Source organism: Xyrauchen texanus, chromosome 3 (assembly GCF_025860055.1).
Source record: "Xyrauchen texanus isolate HMW12.3.18 chromosome 3, RBS_HiC_50CHRs, whole genome shotgun sequence".
NCBI classification, from domain to species: Eukaryota; Metazoa; Chordata; class Actinopteri; order Cypriniformes; family Catostomidae; genus Xyrauchen; species Xyrauchen texanus.
The window spans coordinates 52,427,002-52,445,494 of NC_068278.1; the positions used below are offsets into that span (position 1 = coordinate 52,427,002).

The following is an 18,493-nucleotide window of genomic DNA, read 5'->3' on the forward strand; positions in this document are numbered from 1 at the left end:
GTAGAAGCCTGTCAGCAAAGATATATCTGTCCTGGAATGACTGAATGCAATGGCGATGTTATGATACACACGTTAAGGTCGGAGAGCTTTTTATAGACAAGGATTATTGTTGGGTAGTAACTAACTAAAAGTAGCAACACAACAAAATTAACAAAAAAATGTTGTCGTGTGACAATAGCCATTTTAAAACTGTATGGCTTTTCCCAAGTTTGTTGTGATGTGGCACAACAAAACTTTACACTGTTTTTATTCACATTATCCAAGTTTCCACTATCTGGCCAAATGAGGGCATGCTAGTAGCGTGCCAGGGCCAGTTGCATTCCCACTGTCACTTACGGGGCTTTATTAGTCACATTTCCACTATTGGGCCAGTGCGAGCCAGGGCTATCAACTGGCCAGCTGGAGCCATTAGCCCCGGACCAAAATTGATCAGCATTCCCTCCATCAGGCCAATAGCCCTGCAGTGTTGCCTTAATGCGCCTCATGGGTGCCGACTTCACATAACCCGCCCCTTTCACAAGTGAGAGGGAAGCTTAAGTTGAGGTATCATGTTATCTAGTTATCTAGAATATCAAGTTTATATCAAATGTAAACATTAGCTAGCAAGAAAGATAAATTAGCATTGACAACTCAGTTTGTCCATTTTGCATTTTAACGGATTTGTACTGAACCCACAATTCTTTTACATTTTTCCCTAACCTGTACCATTGTGCACTGGATACACAACCTGGCAAGTTTGGCGAAACTCCCCCTTTAACATTACTCTGCCTAAATATCCAGTTGGCCTTGTTTGGTCCAAGGGTAATCATCAGGCCAAAGGCTATTGGCCCCAAGCAATCACAGAGGAGGCACAATGAAGTAACAGTGGGAACGCAAATGGACCTGGCACACACTAGCATGCCCGCATTTGGCCCGATAGAAATGCAGCTATTGAGCCTCCTCAGGGCTTCCTCAGGGCCAATGGCCAAGCACCTTTGGACAACTGATTACCGCTGAGCCATAGAAGGCCAACTGGGGATTGAGACAGTGTTAATGTCAAAGAGTTTCGCTCAGTTAGGTCTCACGCACCAGGGTGGCGTATTAAGAGCGGGTTCTTGGGCAACGCTCTAGATCGATTTTTGGTCTCACGGCTCGAGGTGCGAGGCTATTAGCCATGGCTCGCACTGGCAAGATAGGGCAAATGCAGCTATTATATTGCAAACGCAGCTTTACAGCCAAGAAAACTGAAATAATAATAAAATGCACTCTACTCTTTTCCCCTAGTGAATCGGTTTGTTGTCCATTGGAATGAACTGGTTAAAAAAAGACTATGAGTTCATGCATAGACACCTGTGCTGAATTAAGGGTCTTATTTTTTATTTTATTTTTTTTAAACAAAACAATATAATATCTATTTAAATGGGGTGCTCATTACTTTGTTTTCTGATTTTATTGGTTGTACTTAGTATATATTGATTTGTTCAAATGTTGTTTAATGCTGTCACCCTAATTGAGGTCCTCTTACTGAGGTGGTTATTTTTTAGTTGATTATCTGATCACAAAAAAATATAAATACGTAAAAATAAAATGCATCCATTCAAATTCTACAAATATCTCCTCACAGTTTGCTAGCTGTCCATTCTGTGGGTGGGCTGGAAAAAAATCTAGTATTTGTACACAGCCCTGGCTCTGTAAATGGGACAAAAACAAAGTTGATCGGACGGAGTAGCCCGACCGCCCGGACGCGGGGAACGGTCGCAGTCCGCGGGGCGAATGAGGACTGGATTCCCCGACCGCCTGGAGCGAGGGAGCCGCTGCCGGGGGCGGAGGAGTGCCCTGCCGTCCCCAGAGACGTCGAGGGGTCGAGGAAATACAGTCGTCCACGAGGGGAGGAGGGAAGCAACTCCCCGACCCCCTGGAGCAATAGGGCCGCTGCCAGGGGCGGAGGAATGTCCCCACGTGCCGCCAGAAAAGCGGAGGGACGTTCTGTCCGCTGGGGGTCGGCGGTTTGACTCTGGTTCGCCCGGAGAGGAGCGGCTGTCGTCCGCCGGAGAGTGTGGAGGAGTGTTCGAGGACCACATGACGGTACATTAGAGAACAGGTGAGTGAGCTGGAATGTCGCACGCCCGGTCCCCAATCGGCCTGATGGTGCGTGCGAGGGATAAAGGCGGCCGGTGATGACGGTTCGAGAGAGAGAGAATTATGGGCATGTCCGTTATGTGTGTGTTTATGTTTGTGAGTTTTGGTTTAAGTTTTCATTAAATTATTATTTATATTGACAAGCCGGTTCTTGCCTCCTCCTTGCCCATCTTAACCCCCTTACGGTAACTAAGCGTAACTATATTTTCATAGTCTAATGTAACAACTTAATACTATACTGAATTAACAGTACAAGTATAATTATATATACTGTATAATGTAAGGTAAATTAACATGTGCTTCTCACTGAACTAGAATTTTAACTAACATCATCTCATAGACTCTTATTCAATGGGATGAAAACCCAAGACATTGACATAAAATTCTTTAGAAGAATGTCTGTTATCTAGAGTTTTTGCGCATTTATGCTCTCACTAAATCTGTTAAGTTAAAAAACAAAAAACTGGCAAGCTGCCTTACAGATCATGTTTTCTCTCTTTTCACCCTTACAAAGACTTGAGCAATGCAGATAATTCATTATTTTTGGATATAAGGTTATTTTAACTGTCTGTATTTTTCAGAGAACTGTATTTTATTTCAACAGATTCTGCAAAATCCCAAAAAATAAGATAAAATTCATGATCACCAAAGAAGGAAAAAAAACAGCTGCAGGCAGGCCAAGTGTTAATTGTTGTTAATTAGATTAAATTGTATTTCAATTGTACACTCAACTGTGCTGGTTAGGTTTTCAGTGGGAGTTGAGAGGGCTTAAATTGTTTTATTTACTCAGCTATCACCAAGCTTACTGTACTCCTTAAAAGCTGTCTCATGAATCATAATAAACTACATGACTTGTTTTTTTAGAACTGGAGTACTCAGTGTCTTGAGGCTTGGATAAACAAGGTCTAATTTGAGCTAAAACTGTGTTCACAATTGGTTATGTGTGATTTGGCAGAAAGTTTGTAAAATTTAGCTTATAATGCACTAATGGCAGAATCTTCTCCATGGAATATAAATTAAAAGGGATAGTTTCCCAATGTATAACTAAAATAGGGTGAAAATTACATAATTACTCTCATGTCATTCCAAAGCCATAAGCTGTTAATTTTTCTTCAAGAACAAATTTAGCCAAGGCTAATTATCACTAAATGCGAGAAAGCGTAAGAATGAATGATGTGGGAATTGGAGAGTATTACAATGGAGGCAGTGTTGTAAAAGAATCAGAGCATTCACTCTTGCTTTTGTAGCTTTTTTTAGTATTTCACAAATATAGTATACTGGGGAAAATTTATCAAAATAATTTGTTTATTACACTGAGTGTGAGGATAACAATTGTTGAGATGCCAGCAAAAATAATTTAGTTAGGCCATAATAACGGGCCCCAATGGGCAATAAATGGACTGAAATTTATGCTCAGCCAATAACCGAAATAAATGACAGAACAAAGGTCTATTTTTTTATAAAAGCACTTTTTCATTCACTTAAGGCAAGCCATTTGCCTGACAATATCACTGAAACCCCTGACTTATATTTCCCACTGATCTCATTAATCTAATGAGTTTGAAAGCAAGAGAGTGACTCACCAACAATGAGGCCGATCTCACAATGATGGTCATCATACCCACAGGTCATCATGGTACCAACAGTGTCATTGATCACAGCAACAATGTCAATGTCAAAGTCCTGAGGACAGAAAAAAATAAAAACATTTGCCCCTTGTTTTGGCTTTAAACCAGGGTTTTGAAGCAGTTTGTGGAAACAAATTACATTTTATGCAGAACGCAACAAAATCCAATTCAATTGTTCCAAATTTTTAAATCAAACACCATTTTTATCTATTAAGACCATTTACAGTTTTTTTTCTTGATAACTCAAATGTTCTGTAGATTGTGCAACTCTTTTTAGCTGTCTTGGTTCTGAAAAGAGTTTTAAGCCATTAAGCAAACCATTTACATTAGGTGTCTTTAACTACTATGTACTAACATTAAAATACATACTGTACGATATAACATATTTATTGTGGAACTACATGTTATTCTACACAATATTCACATTTGCTGCTTCTGAGGTTGAGGTACGGGTAGGTTTAGGGGTAGGAGTAAGGTTAACAGTGTAACTACAGATAATCAGTAATTAAATGCAGGTACTTTAAATGGATGGTTCACCCAAAAATGTAAATTCTCTCATTAGTTACTCACCCTCATGCCATTCCAGATGTGTATACTTTCTTTCTTTTGTTGAACACAAATGAAGATTTTATAGAAAAATATCTCAGCTCTGAAGGACCATACAATGCAAGTAAATGGTCCAAAAAACACAAAGGCAGCACAAAATGAATACATAAGACTTCAGTGGTTAAATCCATATCTTCAGAAGCAATATGATAGGTGTGGGTAAAGAAACAGATCAATTTTGTGCTATAAATCTTCACATTTACATGTTTCTTTTGTTTTTGTTGATTCACATTCTTCACGTATATCACCACACACTAGGCAGGGAAGAGAATTTATATAAAAAAGGACTTAAATATTGATTTGTTTTTTCACCCACACCTATCATTTAACTTCTAAAGATTTTTTTTTTCTTTTTGGACCTTGAAAGTTCTGGACAACATGCACTTGCATTGCATATAACTTTAAATGCAAGTACAATGTAACAACATATAATAAGTACACTGTATCAAATGCTTAAGTACATAGTAGTTAAAGACACCTAATATAAAGTGGGTCCCAATCTTTGATTTGAGGCACAAATGTATTTGAAAATCAGACAAAAAAACAAAGGTACAAGATTGTTTACATTATGCCATTATATGTCATCATTCCCTTATATTACATTATATAAGGGAATGATCTGTAATCACAAGAACCACTCGGAATGATGTACCGGTATCGAAAATTTGAAATTTGAATAAATAAAAAAAAAATTAACATTTGATTTAAAGAGTTGATTATATGTATAGAAACAATAAATTTTAAGGTTATTGCAATTATTCCAAGATTTTACATGTGGTGACACAAAACAGTGCCAAATTTGCTTGGAACAATTGTTTGATATAAGAGTTGTTGGCTAATGGGGACCAAGATTTGAATCCGGCATGGATTAGGTCCCAAGCCTATTTTGTCATTTCATGGATATTTATGACTAGACAAGATTGACTTTTAAACCTTTCTTCAGAATATAAAAGCATCACACGCATTCATTCTTACCCCTCTTTTCTTGATGGCTTTTCTCAGAAGGTCCACAACATCTCTCCCCTCCACCCCACTTGCTTTGAAACCCTTGGTCCATGACACCAGGAAACTCTGTTCAGAGATAAGGGGAACCATGAAACATGGTGGTATTTTCACTCAGATAGATACTAATTTTAGTTTTTAGTTTTTTCCCCCTCTTCAATATTTTTCCCTTCCACTCTTACCTCATCCAGTTTGGTCTGCAGGCAAGGAAATGAAAAGGTGAAGCCAAGAGGCAGCTTCTTCTCTTTGATGCCCAATTTTTCAAGGAAATTGGCCAGGCATTCAGCTATGTGATCGAAGAGCTGGAAAAATAATATGACAGGATTCATTTTAAGACTTAATTGCATCACTTACCTTAGATTTGTGTCTCCATGTCTCCAAAAATTACCCATGCCAAAACTTCTGAATATGTCACAATTTTTTCAAAAGCTCACTAATTAGGGGAATGAAGCGTGTAGAACAGCAAGAGTGCAGGTTAGCCATTTGGTTTGTGAAGATGTCTTTATTTTCATCACCCAAGTAGGACTTTTTTTTTAACGGCAGATTTAGAATCATAAACAAACATTTGAGATTTTGGAATGAATAGCTCTTTAGGTTGATTGAAAAGTAGGAAACATGTTTGAAGCTTTTGAAAGTGCAAAGAATATGTGAAAGTCCAAGAGGAAATGACAACCAATACTTGTCGTAGTTTAGGGTCAGATATGAACCAGAATTAGGGGAAACAAATAGTCATCAAATGTAACAAAAATGTCCCAGCTATTTAAAATGTAGTGAATGCTTTAGGTTAGCTACAATTTTATATATTTCACTTTACTGTATTCTATTCCAAGCACATCAGATACTCCAGTCACCCAAACCATAGGCAGCTCTCCCTGCCAACATCAGGCAGGCATCATCTGGCTGAGGGATAGCTTTTTCTTCCAAGCCATCAAATTTATGATCTGATACCACATAACTGCAACACATTCCAACTCAACCTTGAGCTCCACGCTTTATCATATGAGTGCTAATGCCTGATAAAGCACTTCAGCACCCAGGCTTGGGGAGTAACGGAATAGTTGTCACAGCGTTATGTAATCAGGATACAAATTTTTTTTTAACTAATCCGCTACAATTACATAAATAACCAGTGTAATCAGATTGCAGTTCCATTTGGTAAAAAATAGGATTACCGGTACTAGCAGGATTACAATTTTGAGTCAAGACCTCAAACAAGTTTCATTGTGATGGCCACTGTAGGAAATTCTCAAGATCTTTTACTCTATATACCCTCTATGCAGTGAGAGGAAATCACTCACATTTGCAAGCAAATTTCATGCTGCATGACTAAAATGTATATATTTTGCCACTGGTTGATAAATGTTTATTCGAGTACTCTGCAGATCTACTCACTGCATCTTGAGAGTAAAAGTAGTTCTGTGTAATGCGTGTCCAAAGACAAGATCCACGCAACCCATTTGTTATTGAATAATGCTTCTTTTAATAAACTTTCTGTTCTATACAGACAAACAATAAACATTTAATTCTAATTATGCATGGCACAGATGAGATAAAGCCACTCGTCTACAGATTCTCTTTGCAGAAATGCCAGTTTTGTTAATGAGACAGTACCGGTTTTAGTACCTGTTCAACAAATCAATGTAAATACTTGTAAATAGTAATAATTATGCAAATAAACAAACATGTAACAAAAAATTATATGACAGATGGATTTGTTCATTTTTTTAAAAAAAAGCCAAAATGTGACCAAAATGCTGAAAAACAAATAAAATATAATTAGTAAAAATATACCACCTATTTACTCCAGAGGGCAGTAAGTGAAATTTCAGCTGTATGAGCAACACGCAGTTTATAAAGTGAAGAAAACACTTCAGTAGGCAGAACAACACAAACATGCGTTATGTTCTTGTGTTCAAAACACTTGAAGGAGCGCAAATGTGATCTAAGGGATCTTAAGATGTGTTTAAAGATTGAGTATTAAACTATATTTAACTTGACACAGTGACCTAAACATTTAATGTTTATGATGCAAAACACCCGAGACGCTACACAAGCATGTCTGACTCAGGTGTAAATTGACGGGTCCTTAAACAAGCCCTCATAATAAATCTCCAACTGATTGACAAATTCACTGGTGAAATGGGATTGCTGTGAACTGTGTGTCAATGATCAATAATATGGTAGTAAACAACACATTGTATTCTAAAGCCGCTTTTTGTATGGCCTTATCAATGATTATCTCTTCTGCTACAGGAATGTAAAGCATTTAATTATCTGAATATTTCTGTAAATATATGTGTATATAATTTTTACATATTTAAAGATAACTATGTATAATTATATATTGATATAAATATGTATAATCATTATATATTGAGTTATTGTTATATGAGGGGCTTTCTCAGCAAATATTTGTATATGCGATTAATCACGATTAATTAATCGGGACACCATGTAATTAATTCGATTACAAATGTTAATCGATTGACAGCCCTAATATATATATATATCTCAAGATACTCCATGGCTTTGGGCAGCAATTTCTTTTTTCTAATTTGATATCAAGACACTAATAGTCATGTAAATGACATGTTATTTATATATTTATATACATACATACTGGCAGCCAAATGGTCAATATTAGGTCAAAAATGGCAGCTTTCTCTAGAAACTCATCAGTAAATCATTGTTTTGAGGAATAAAGGCTATACAATGCTTGAAATTGCCAAAAAAAAAAAAAACGAAAGATTTCATACAAAGGTGTGCACTACAGTCTTCAAAGACAAAGGACAACTGACCCTAACAAGGACAGAGAGAGAGATGTCGAGGCCAGATGTACAACTAAACAAGAGGAGAAGTACATCAGAGTCTCCAGTTTGAGAAATAGACGTCTCGCATGTCCTCAGATGACAGCTTCATTGAATTCTACCTGCTCAACACCAGTTTCATGTACAACAGTAAAGAGAAGACTCAGAGGCGCAGGCCTTATGGGAAGAATTGCAAAGAAAAAGCCACTTTTTAACAAAAAGAAAAGGTTAGTGTGGGCAAAGAAACACAGACATTGGACAACAGATAATTGGAAAAGAGTGTTATGGATCTTAAAACCATTGAGATTTTGTGGGATCATCTAGACTGAAAGGTGCGTGAGAAGTGCCTGAAAAGTCAGCTACATCTATGGCAAGTGCTACAGGAAGTTATTCAATTCTTAGGACAAATGTGCAATGAATAATTTATCTGATTTTGATACATACTGTATTATAAATGTATTGTTAAATAAAGAGATTTTTTGGCAATTATATCATTTCAAAACTCATAGTACACAGGAATAAGTAATAAAAGACACACTAAAAAGGTTTTTTTAAATTTGTTATCATTTATTTTAATTTTATTTTGTCATTACAATTCCATTAAACAAACATAGAATCACTAATCAAAGTTAGCTGGTGATGTTGGACTATGAATCATGAGCAAGCATAGGAAAGACACTGGAGGCATTGCATTAATGAAGATGATAATGAAGATAGACTATGATCTATCTATTGCAGTTGGAGGTTAATGAATGGTGCCAATTACTCTACACTCTAACAGTAATACATGGCAGAATTAAACTTTGCTGTGTTTTTTAATCTGAGGTATATCCTGTTAGATTTTGTTTAATGTTAACAAACACATAATTAATTGCATCTGTTCTAATTGTACTTAACTGATGAGAAAATAAGCCATTTTCTGTAGCAGAAAGGCACTCACTTAGAACAAGAGTTGTTCTAAATGTGAACATATTCCATTTTCCTGTAAGGAGACATTGTCCCTGTTTTTCATATTTTTTCTTATATATAAAAATAATAGCTACATCACTAATAACATTATTCAGACATATTTTGTTTGCATTTAAAAGGCATAATTAAAAAATTTCGAGATCATATTGCTGTTCTCTTGACTTTATTTACATATGTGAACTTGAAGTAATCCAAAAGTAATTAAATTAATCTGTGTCACGAACCCCTTTCCTCTGCCCCATCTCAGCTTCCTCACACACGCACACTATCTCCCGTCTCGCACACAGGCACTCGCTTCCCGCTCCCTCGCTCCGCCCCCCTGAGCGCGAACGCTCTTTTTCCTCCATCGGGCTTCCACGCCCAGTTTTGCTTTTACGAGCTCTCGCTCGTAAACTATCTCCCCCCTCTGGCGCACTCGGCTCTTCAGCCTGAACATTATGACCACTTGCACTCACGCGCTTCCTATCCCCACACATTAGATTCACCTGCACTCGTCTCGTCACCTTCATTGTTCACACCTGCACCTTCCCCTATAAATACCCAGCACTTCCGTTTCACGGGTGTTGGTTATTGTGTGTATTTAGTTTCCCGTGCTTTGCCCCCCGCTAGTCTCGCCTAGTTCTGAACTCCTCTTGTCTTCCTCTTAGCTTGCCAACTCTTCTTGTTCCCCTGTGTTTTGCTCCCTCTAGTCCCCTCTTGTTATTCATCCTGTTTATCTTTGATTCCCCGGCTTTTGACCCTACGCTACCCCGACTGTTCTTCATTGGATTTGCCCCTTGTGTGTACGTTTGTCTGGACTGCTTTTTATTTAATAAAGCGGTTTTCATCCAACGTTGTGACTGTCTCAACTTGTGTTCGTTACAAAATAACCAACCCCACCGTTGACAGTCACAATGCCCCGCGCTAAGGAGTCGCGCAGCTCACTAGAGCGGAGGTGCACGTCACATTCGGCGCGCGGAGCTACAGTGTGGAGAGATGACCACGCGCTCACGACCCAGGGGCAGCAGGTATGCGCTATTTCTGATTTTTTTACCCGGTTTCACCTGTGTCTGCCCCTGAGCCCGTTTACGCATGTCTGAGCGCCGTGAACTCTCCACCCCGGAGAGGTTTTATGGCTCTTCGGACGCAGACCAAGGGTTTTCTATGCAAGGCAGCGGTTATGTAACGCATAACCCCGCCCTTGACATTATGGAGCCAGCGGCCCGACTATTGGTGTTGCGTCAGGGGAGTCAACCCTTGGAGGTTTATGTCACTGATTTTTGTGCCCTGGCCAACCAGGTGAATTTTGATGAGGTGGTTCTGAAAGACATTTTTCAAGATGGACTGAATGAGCCAGCCTCATCATACATGCCTGGTGGTCGATGCTCTCTCAACCTGGCTCAGTTTATTGACCTCGCCCTGCTGTGCGTTGGTTCCTCGTTTACTGTGGGGGAGGCAGATACTGAACCAGCGCTCTACACCATGGCCCCCGTCTCGAAGCCTTACACGGCCCCCGTTTTTAAGCCTGACACGGCCCCAATCCCGAGGCCTGTCACGGCCCCAGCCTCGAAGCCTGGCATGGCCAGCGAGTCAGCGCCCATGCCTGCCACGGCCAGCGAGCCAGCGCCCATGCCCGCCACGGCCAACGAGCCAGCGCCCATGCCCGCCACGGCCAACGAGCCAGCGCCCATGCCCGCCACGGCCAACGAGCCAGCGCCCATGCCCGCCACGGCCAACGAGCCAGCGCCCATGTCTGCCACGGTCAGCGAGCCAGCGCCTGTAGCCTCGACCGCCCCAGAGCCAGCGCCTGTAGCCTCGACCGTCCCCATGGCCACATCCCCTGTTGGCCGAAGACGTCAGAGAAGGAAGAGGGCCCCTTCTCCCCAGTCTCGTCTTGTGCTCAAGACCGCAGAGACGCCCCCAGAGTCTTCCACGGCTCTGCCGGGCTCTGCTCCGCCCCCAGAGTCTTCCACGGCTCTGCCGGGCTCTGCTCCGCCCCCAGAGTCTTCCACGGCTCTGCCGGGCTCTGCTCCGCCCCCAGAGTCTTCCACGGCTCTGCCGGGCTCTGCTCCGCCCCCAGAGTCTCCCACGGCTCTGTCGGGTTCTGCTCGCCCCTCTGAGTCCTCCCGGGCTCCGCCTCACGAGTCTCCAAGGGCCCCTCACGAGCCTCCCAGAGCTCTACCCCTCAAGTCCCTCAAGGCCCCATCCCTCGAGTCTTTCATGGCTCCACCCCTCAAGCCTCTCACGGCTTCGCCTCTCGAGTCTCTCAAGGCTCCATCCCTCGAGTCTTTCATGGCTCCACCCCTCAAGCCTCTCACGGCTTCACCTCTCGAGTCTCTCAGGGCTCCATCCCTCGAGTCTTTCATGGCTCCACCCCTCAAGCCTCTCACTCGGCTCTCAGCCTCTCCCGAGGCTCTCTCAGGGCTCCTCCTCGCCTCTCAGGGCGTCCCCTCTCCTAGTCTTTCATGGCTCCACCCCTCAAGCCTCTCACGGCCTAGCCTCTCCCGAGTCTCTCAGGGCTCCTCCCCCTCTCAAGCCTCTCAGGGCTTCGTCTCTCTCGAGTCTTTCAAGGCTCCCCCCTCAAGCCTCTCGAGCCTCCCAGGGCTCTGCCTCCCGAGCCTCCTATGGCTCTGCCTCCCGAGCCTCCTAGCCTCCACTCGGCTCCCCTCCCTCCCAGAGCCTCCCTCACTGGCTCCACCTCCCGAGCCTCTCATGGCTCTGCTCCCAAAGACTCCAGAGCTTCCTAGGGCTTCGCCTCTCGAGCCTTCCACGGCTCCGCCACCCGGGCCTCCTGCGGCTCTGCTCCCTAAGACTCCAGAGCCTTCTAGAGATTCGCCTCCCGAGCCTCCTACGGTGCCACCTCCCACGGCGTCACCTCCCCTGGCTCTGCCTCCAGAGCCTACCAGGGCTTCACTCCTGGAGCCTTCTACGGCGCCACCTCCCACGGCGTCACCTCCCTCGGCTCTGCCTCCAGAGCCTACCAGGGCTTCACTCATGGAGCCTTCTACGGCGCCACCTCCCACGGCGTCACCTCCCTCGGCTCTGCCTCCAGAGCCTTCCAGGGCTTCACCTCTGGAGCCTCCTATGGCTCCACCTCCAGAGCCTTCCAGGCCTTCGCCCCTAAAGCCTCCTTCGGCTCCACCTCCAGAGCCTTCCAGGCCTTCGCCCCTAAAGCCTCCTTCGGCTCCACCTCCAGAGCCTTCCAGGCCTTCGCCCCTAAAGCCTCCTTCGGCTCCACCTCCAGAGCCTTCCAGGCCTTCGCCCCTAAAGCCTCCTTCGGCTCCACCTCCAGAGCCTTCCAGGCCTTCGCCCCTAAAGCCTCCGTCGGCTCCACTTCTAGAGCCTTCCAGGCCTTCGCCCCTAAAGCCTCCGTCGGCCCCACCTCCGGAGCCTTCCAGGACCCCACCTCCAGAGCCACCTCACGGTGCCACCTCTGATGGCTCCGCCTTTCACGGCTCAGCCCGGACTTCCTGACCCTCTACCTGTCCTGTGGCCTCTTCCCTGGCCTCCGGACCCTATTCCTGTCCGGTGGTCACCTTCCAGACCCCGGACCCAGTCCCTGTCCTCCAGTCGCCTTCCAGACCTCCTGACCCAGTCTCTGCCCTATGGCTGCCCCCTAGACCTCCCGACCACCCGCCTGTCCACTATGTTCCCCTGACCTTGTCTTGAACTGCCCATTGACCCCCATGGACTGTTTCATTTCCCTTTTGTGCCTTCTGCCCCCATGAGCTCACACGCTCGTTCTGTTCCCCGCGAGATCACACGCTCGTTCTGTTCCCCGCGAGATCACACTCTCGTTCTGTTCCCCGCGAGATCACACTCTCGTTCTGTTCCCCGCGAGATCACACGCTCGTTCTGTCCCCTCGAGCTCACACGCTCGTTCTGTCCCCTTGCGCTCCTCGCAGCCCAGCGTGGCCATCAGGAGCCGTCCTTTTCAGAGGGGGGAGTACTGTCACGAACCCCTTTCCTCTGCCCCATCTCAGCTTCCTCACACACGCACACTATCTCCCGTCTCGCACACAGGCACTCGCTTCCCGCTCCCACGCTCCGCCCCTGAGCCTGAACGCTTTTTTCCTCCATCGGGCTTCCACGCCCAGTTTTGCTTTTACGAGCTCTCGCCAGTAAACTATCTCCCCTCTGGCGCACTCGGCTCTTCAGCCTGAACATTATGACCACTTGCACTCACGCGCTTCCTATCCCCACACATTAGATTCACCTGCACTCGTCTCGTCACCTTCATTGTTCACACCTGCACCTTCCCCTATAAATACCCAGCACTTCCGTTTCACGGGTGTTGGTTATTGTGTGTATTTAGTTTCCGTGCTTTGCCCCCGCTAGTCTCGCCTAGTTCTGAACTCCTCTTGTCTTCCTCTTAGCTTGCCAACTCTTCTTGTTCCCCTGTGTTTTGCTCCCTCTAGTCCCCTCTTGTTATTCATCCTGTTTATCTTTGATTCCCCGGCTTTTGACCCTACGCTACCCCGACTATTCTTCATTGGATTTGCCCCTTGTGTGTACGTTTGTCTGGACTGCTTTTTATTTAATAAAGCGGTTTTCATCCAACGTTGTGACTGTCTCAACTTGTGTTCGTTACAATCTGATAACATTACTTTCTTATTGTGGTAATTGGATTAAGATACTGATTACATTTTGACTAAATAATCAGTATTTGTAACATTTAATTTAAAAAGTAACCCTACCAACCCTGCCAGTACAGCAAACTGTATTCAAATATTGCCATGTTACCGATATTCCACTGTTAATGCTTGCATCAGGCACATTCAAATACATATATAGAAATGTTAAATATTGAAAGCATTCTGCAGCTGTAAGTGCTTGTGTATATCATTTATTGTATTATTGTGTGTGTAAATACATAATGAGTATATTTATTTAATTAGTATACAGTATTACTGTGCAATGACTGTACAGTGTATTATGCATTGCACAGTAATTTACCAATATAATAACTATACACATTATGTATTTTAAATATATATTATTTACATTATTACATCATCTTGTCACTAAATGACTACATTGTTGATTGAACTGCACCTAGAATTTAACTCACTGTTACGCCCAAAAAAGCAAACAGTGAGTTAAAGACTGGTCTGAACGTTTACAGTTTTTCTCAGTCACCTTGGTACATTTCAGATCACAATTTAAATTCTGAAAACTACTTGTTCAACCTCCACATCATCTAATCACATGTGCACACCATAAAATCAATTTCTCATTCTTTTGAACAAATTGCCAATGCTTTGGTACATTCATGCAATTGGTTATGTACAATTGTCTGCTGTTTCCTACATTATCAATTGCTTATGTCATGCTGATCAAAATATATTATACTGGTTCTCTGTTGAATAGTCTTAACCCCCAAAACATCTAGCATTAGTTCATTGCACAAGTCATTAAAGGCAAAATGGTTGAACCTGTTGTCATAATATGTAAAGCATATTTTCTATACATTTCTATTAGACTTTTTTTTGTAAATGTATCCTGAATTGATGAATTGCTCTCATGTGAATCTTGACTTTCACTAATGAAGGGGAAGTGTGAAATGTTAGATCTACCAATGTTTATCCAGTTCTCTAAAATAGCTCAGAAGTGCATCTAATGAACCTTCAATTGGCAAGCATATATAGACAGAGCACAACACATTGTTACAATTTCTGACAATGGTAGGACAACAAGGAAACGAACAGGGTCAACAGCTGGGAAGAAGAGGACTAAGGAAGTGGGGTGGAAGGGTAGGGAGGCAAAACAGAGGAAGACAAGTGTGTTTCCAATGAAATAAGGGCCACTCTTGTGGACCATGTTCTCAATCATGGCCTTAAAATGTCTGAGGCTGGTCGAAGGGTGCAGCCGAATGTTAGGAGAACAACTGTGTCCTCAATCATTCAAAGGTTTCTCAGACATAACAGGTTTGTAATCCAAGAATGTGCACTGCACTGTAATACTACAATCTTGTGTTTGGCATCATTGTATTTTTCCACATAGGACTGCAAGACTACCTCACAGGGGTGGGAGAGAGCCCCTTTTCACACCTCAACAGCAGGAGGCTATTTGCACCATGGTCGGATAAAATAACGCCATTAGACTAAGGGAGATTCAGAGTGCCATTATAGAAGACAACAATGTCTTTGTAAACATCCAGTCTGATTAGCATCTCAACCATCGACAGGGTGCTGAAAAGAAAGCATATGAGCATGAAACAGTTGTACCATGTACCATTTGAAAGGAATGGTGACAGAGTGAAGGAGTTATGGTACCAGTATGTACAGGTAAAATATGTGCATACAGTAATTACTTTACAGTAAATGTGAGCTGTATACATTTGTTTTTGGCTGTAGAAAAGAACATGCAATATGTGCATATTTGATGTAGCTTTATGTTGTCCAAAATGAAAATACATAAAACTCATAAATCTAATTTTGCATCTTCTGGGATATAGCGTATAATGGAACTGGAATCAAGTGAACCACCTCACAACTTCATATACCTAAATGAAGCTGGCTTCAACCTGACCAAAATCAGAAGGTGTGGTCGAAAGTTCATTGGACACAGAGCTACTGTGGATGTGCCAGGCCAACATGGAGGAAACATTCCCTGCATTGTCAGGGAATGGTGTGGTAACGCGTATCCCCCTTATAGGGCCATACAACACACAGCATCTCCTCACCTTCTTAGACAACCTATACAGGGATCTCATACTAGCTGATGAGAGAGGTCAAGTTCATAAGGAGTTACAAAGTATGTGGTACTTTGGGATAATGTGAGTTTCCATCACTCAAATACCATCAGGCAATGGTTTGTGACCCACCACTGGATGATTATGGAATTCTTCCCACCCTATTCCCCATTACTTTTTTTTACAATTTCTTTTAAAATTACAATTGAGGAGTTCTTTTCAGCATTGAGGTGGAAGGTCTATGATCGCCACCCACATCCTCAAATTACCCTGATGGCTGCTATGGATGCCGCATGTGAGGACATCACAGCTGACACCTGCAGAGGCTGGATAAGAAATGCAAAAATATTCTTTCCTCGCTGCATCGCAAGAGAAGATATCTGCTGTGATGTAAAAGAGAATCTTTGGCCGGACAGACAGACATTCTCTCAGAATGTTAGGACCCCATACCCATACCATTCTCTTTAAAGAAATGTTTCCTATGGTCCTTTTCTATGTTTTCACAGTATGTTTTTCATTTGTGCTATAAAATAGTTTCGTGCTTTTTCTTTTTGAATCGCAATGACACACAATTTGTTGACAGACCAAAAGTAAAAGCAGAAATGTGAATCATGTCCAATCTCTTGCAATCCTAATCTCACATAAAGGAATGTGTGTCTTTGTACTGTTGAAATGTATAAATGCCACACAGCAAAAGTGCAGCCTTGTACATTTTCAATCATTGTCATCAAACATTTTGCCATAGTGTACATCAGAATATACCAACAGAGTTGGTAAATGACTAAGCATTTTGAAACAACTAAGCATCTTGTTTGTGAACAATGACACAAGGACTAGATGGCACTGATATGTTCATTGACATAAAGATTTACTTTTGAGGAATGGACTAAAGATTTTAAGCAAGTTACAGGCTTTTGCAAGTGATCCATTGTGTGGTGCTGTTTGTACTAATTGTTTTGAGAAAACAACTTACTGGTTTGCAAATGTTAAGAATGATTAGAGAAATGTACTGAGAAAAACTAAAAAATATTTAAAAGCTTAATTAGTTAGTTCCAGCCAGCCAGCCTGCCAGATTAAAATAACTGACTGACTGACCGACAGATAGATAGCATGTTTTAGCACTGTGCCAACCCAGAAGTCTCTATGATGTTCTGTGCAGAGATGTGTGTTTTGTTACTGTCTGGTTGCTAGGCAGTAACCAGGGTGATACTCAAAAGGCTCCTTACCAGCCTGAGTCAAATGAGCCAACCCGGAAGAGTCTACGATATTCTGGTGAAGAAATATGTGTTTTGTTATTTGGTAGCTCGGATAACCCCATCTGGTTGCTAGGCAGTTACCAGGGAGATATTCAAAAGGCTTCTTGCCAGCCTGAGTCAAATGAGCCAACCTGGAAGTGTCTACGACGTTCTGGTGCAGAGATATGTATATATATCCCTCTCAGCCATTTTTAAAGGAAGTCCATAGGGCTGGTTGCTAGGGTGCTCTAAATGGTTGCTAGGACGTGGATAGCCAGTAGCCAAAGTGATTCTTATTGGCTGTGTAATTACCTGACTGAAAAGAGTCAATCCCCAAGTTTCTACGACATCCTGTTCTGAAGATATAATTCGGAGCCATTATAAATGGAAGTCTATGGGGGTGGTAGCTAAGGTGCAGTAAATTGTTGCTAGGGCATGGCTACCCATTTCCAAGATGATCCTTAAAGACTAACAGGTAGCTTGAGTGAAATGGTCCCGCCCCCATGTCTCTACGACATTCCGATTGGGAGATATGATCCGACAAATGTCTTGCATTGACTAGGAAAAAAATCCCTTCTCATAGTACCCTAAGGGACTTTTTTAGATGTTTTTTGACCCCCAAGGGTGCACCGTACCCCCTATCCCTTAGATTAGTCACAGCACAGCTGTCCTCAATAGGCCGGTCGTTTTAACACCTCATTTGTGGGTCTACATCAAATGGTGTAGGACGAGTTATGTGCTGAAAAAGTGTACAGAAGAATAATAATAAGTTTGTGAGATTCTAATAGTAATGCATTGCTTCGCAAGCACCACTAACTAAATAGGTACATTTCCAGAAGAAAATGTTAGTGGTTCTTGCGTGGCAAAACTTGTCACCAATGGTCTCGGTATACTGCCCCAAGTGAAACGAGCCAACCCGCTGCAACACCAAAGTTCTGGTGAAGAGATGTGGATGTTGTTCTACAGTTACTAGGGTGTTCCATTTGGTTGCTAGGCAGTTACCAGGGTGATACTCAAAAGGCTTCTCTCTATACTGAGTCAAATGACCCAACCCAGAAGTCTCTACGATGAACCAGTGCAGAGATTTTGCTACTTGGTTGCTAGGGTGAGCTCATTTGGTAGCTAGGCAGTTACCAGGGTGATTCTCAAAAGGTTTTGCTTCGCAAGCACCACTAATAATACAAAAACAATGTAAAAATGTATTATATCAAAGAAAGAGTGATAAGCAATGTGTTTATAAACTGATGATTAGAATGAGCATATGTTTTTGTGACAGGCCGAAGGACGGACGAGCCCGGCCGCTTGGAAGTGGAGGAACGGACGCCGACCGCTAGGGGAGGAGGGGCTCACAATCAACCGCCTGGAGCGGTTACTGCTGCCAGGGGCAGGGGAGACCCCTACTGTCCACCAAAAACGTGGCGGGGCATTCCGTCCACCAGGGGTCGGAGGTCTGCT

General features: G+C 42.8%; 1 protein-coding gene across 1 annotated transcript in view; it reads right to left on the reverse strand.

Moving 5' to 3' along the window:
- The window catches only part of LOC127625911 (hexokinase-2-like), a 74,718-nt gene that overhangs the window by 33,320 nt on the left and 22,905 nt on the right, over positions 1-18,493 (reverse strand). The window contains exons 4-6 of the mRNA XM_052101363.1: positions 5,537-5,656; positions 5,328-5,423; positions 3,702-3,801 (exon numbers count right to left, since the gene is read on the reverse strand). Of these exons, the coding sequence (XP_051957323.1) occupies positions 3,702-3,801; positions 5,328-5,423; positions 5,537-5,656 (316 nt within the window). The remainder of the gene's footprint in view (positions 1-3,701; positions 3,802-5,327; positions 5,424-5,536; positions 5,657-18,493) is intronic.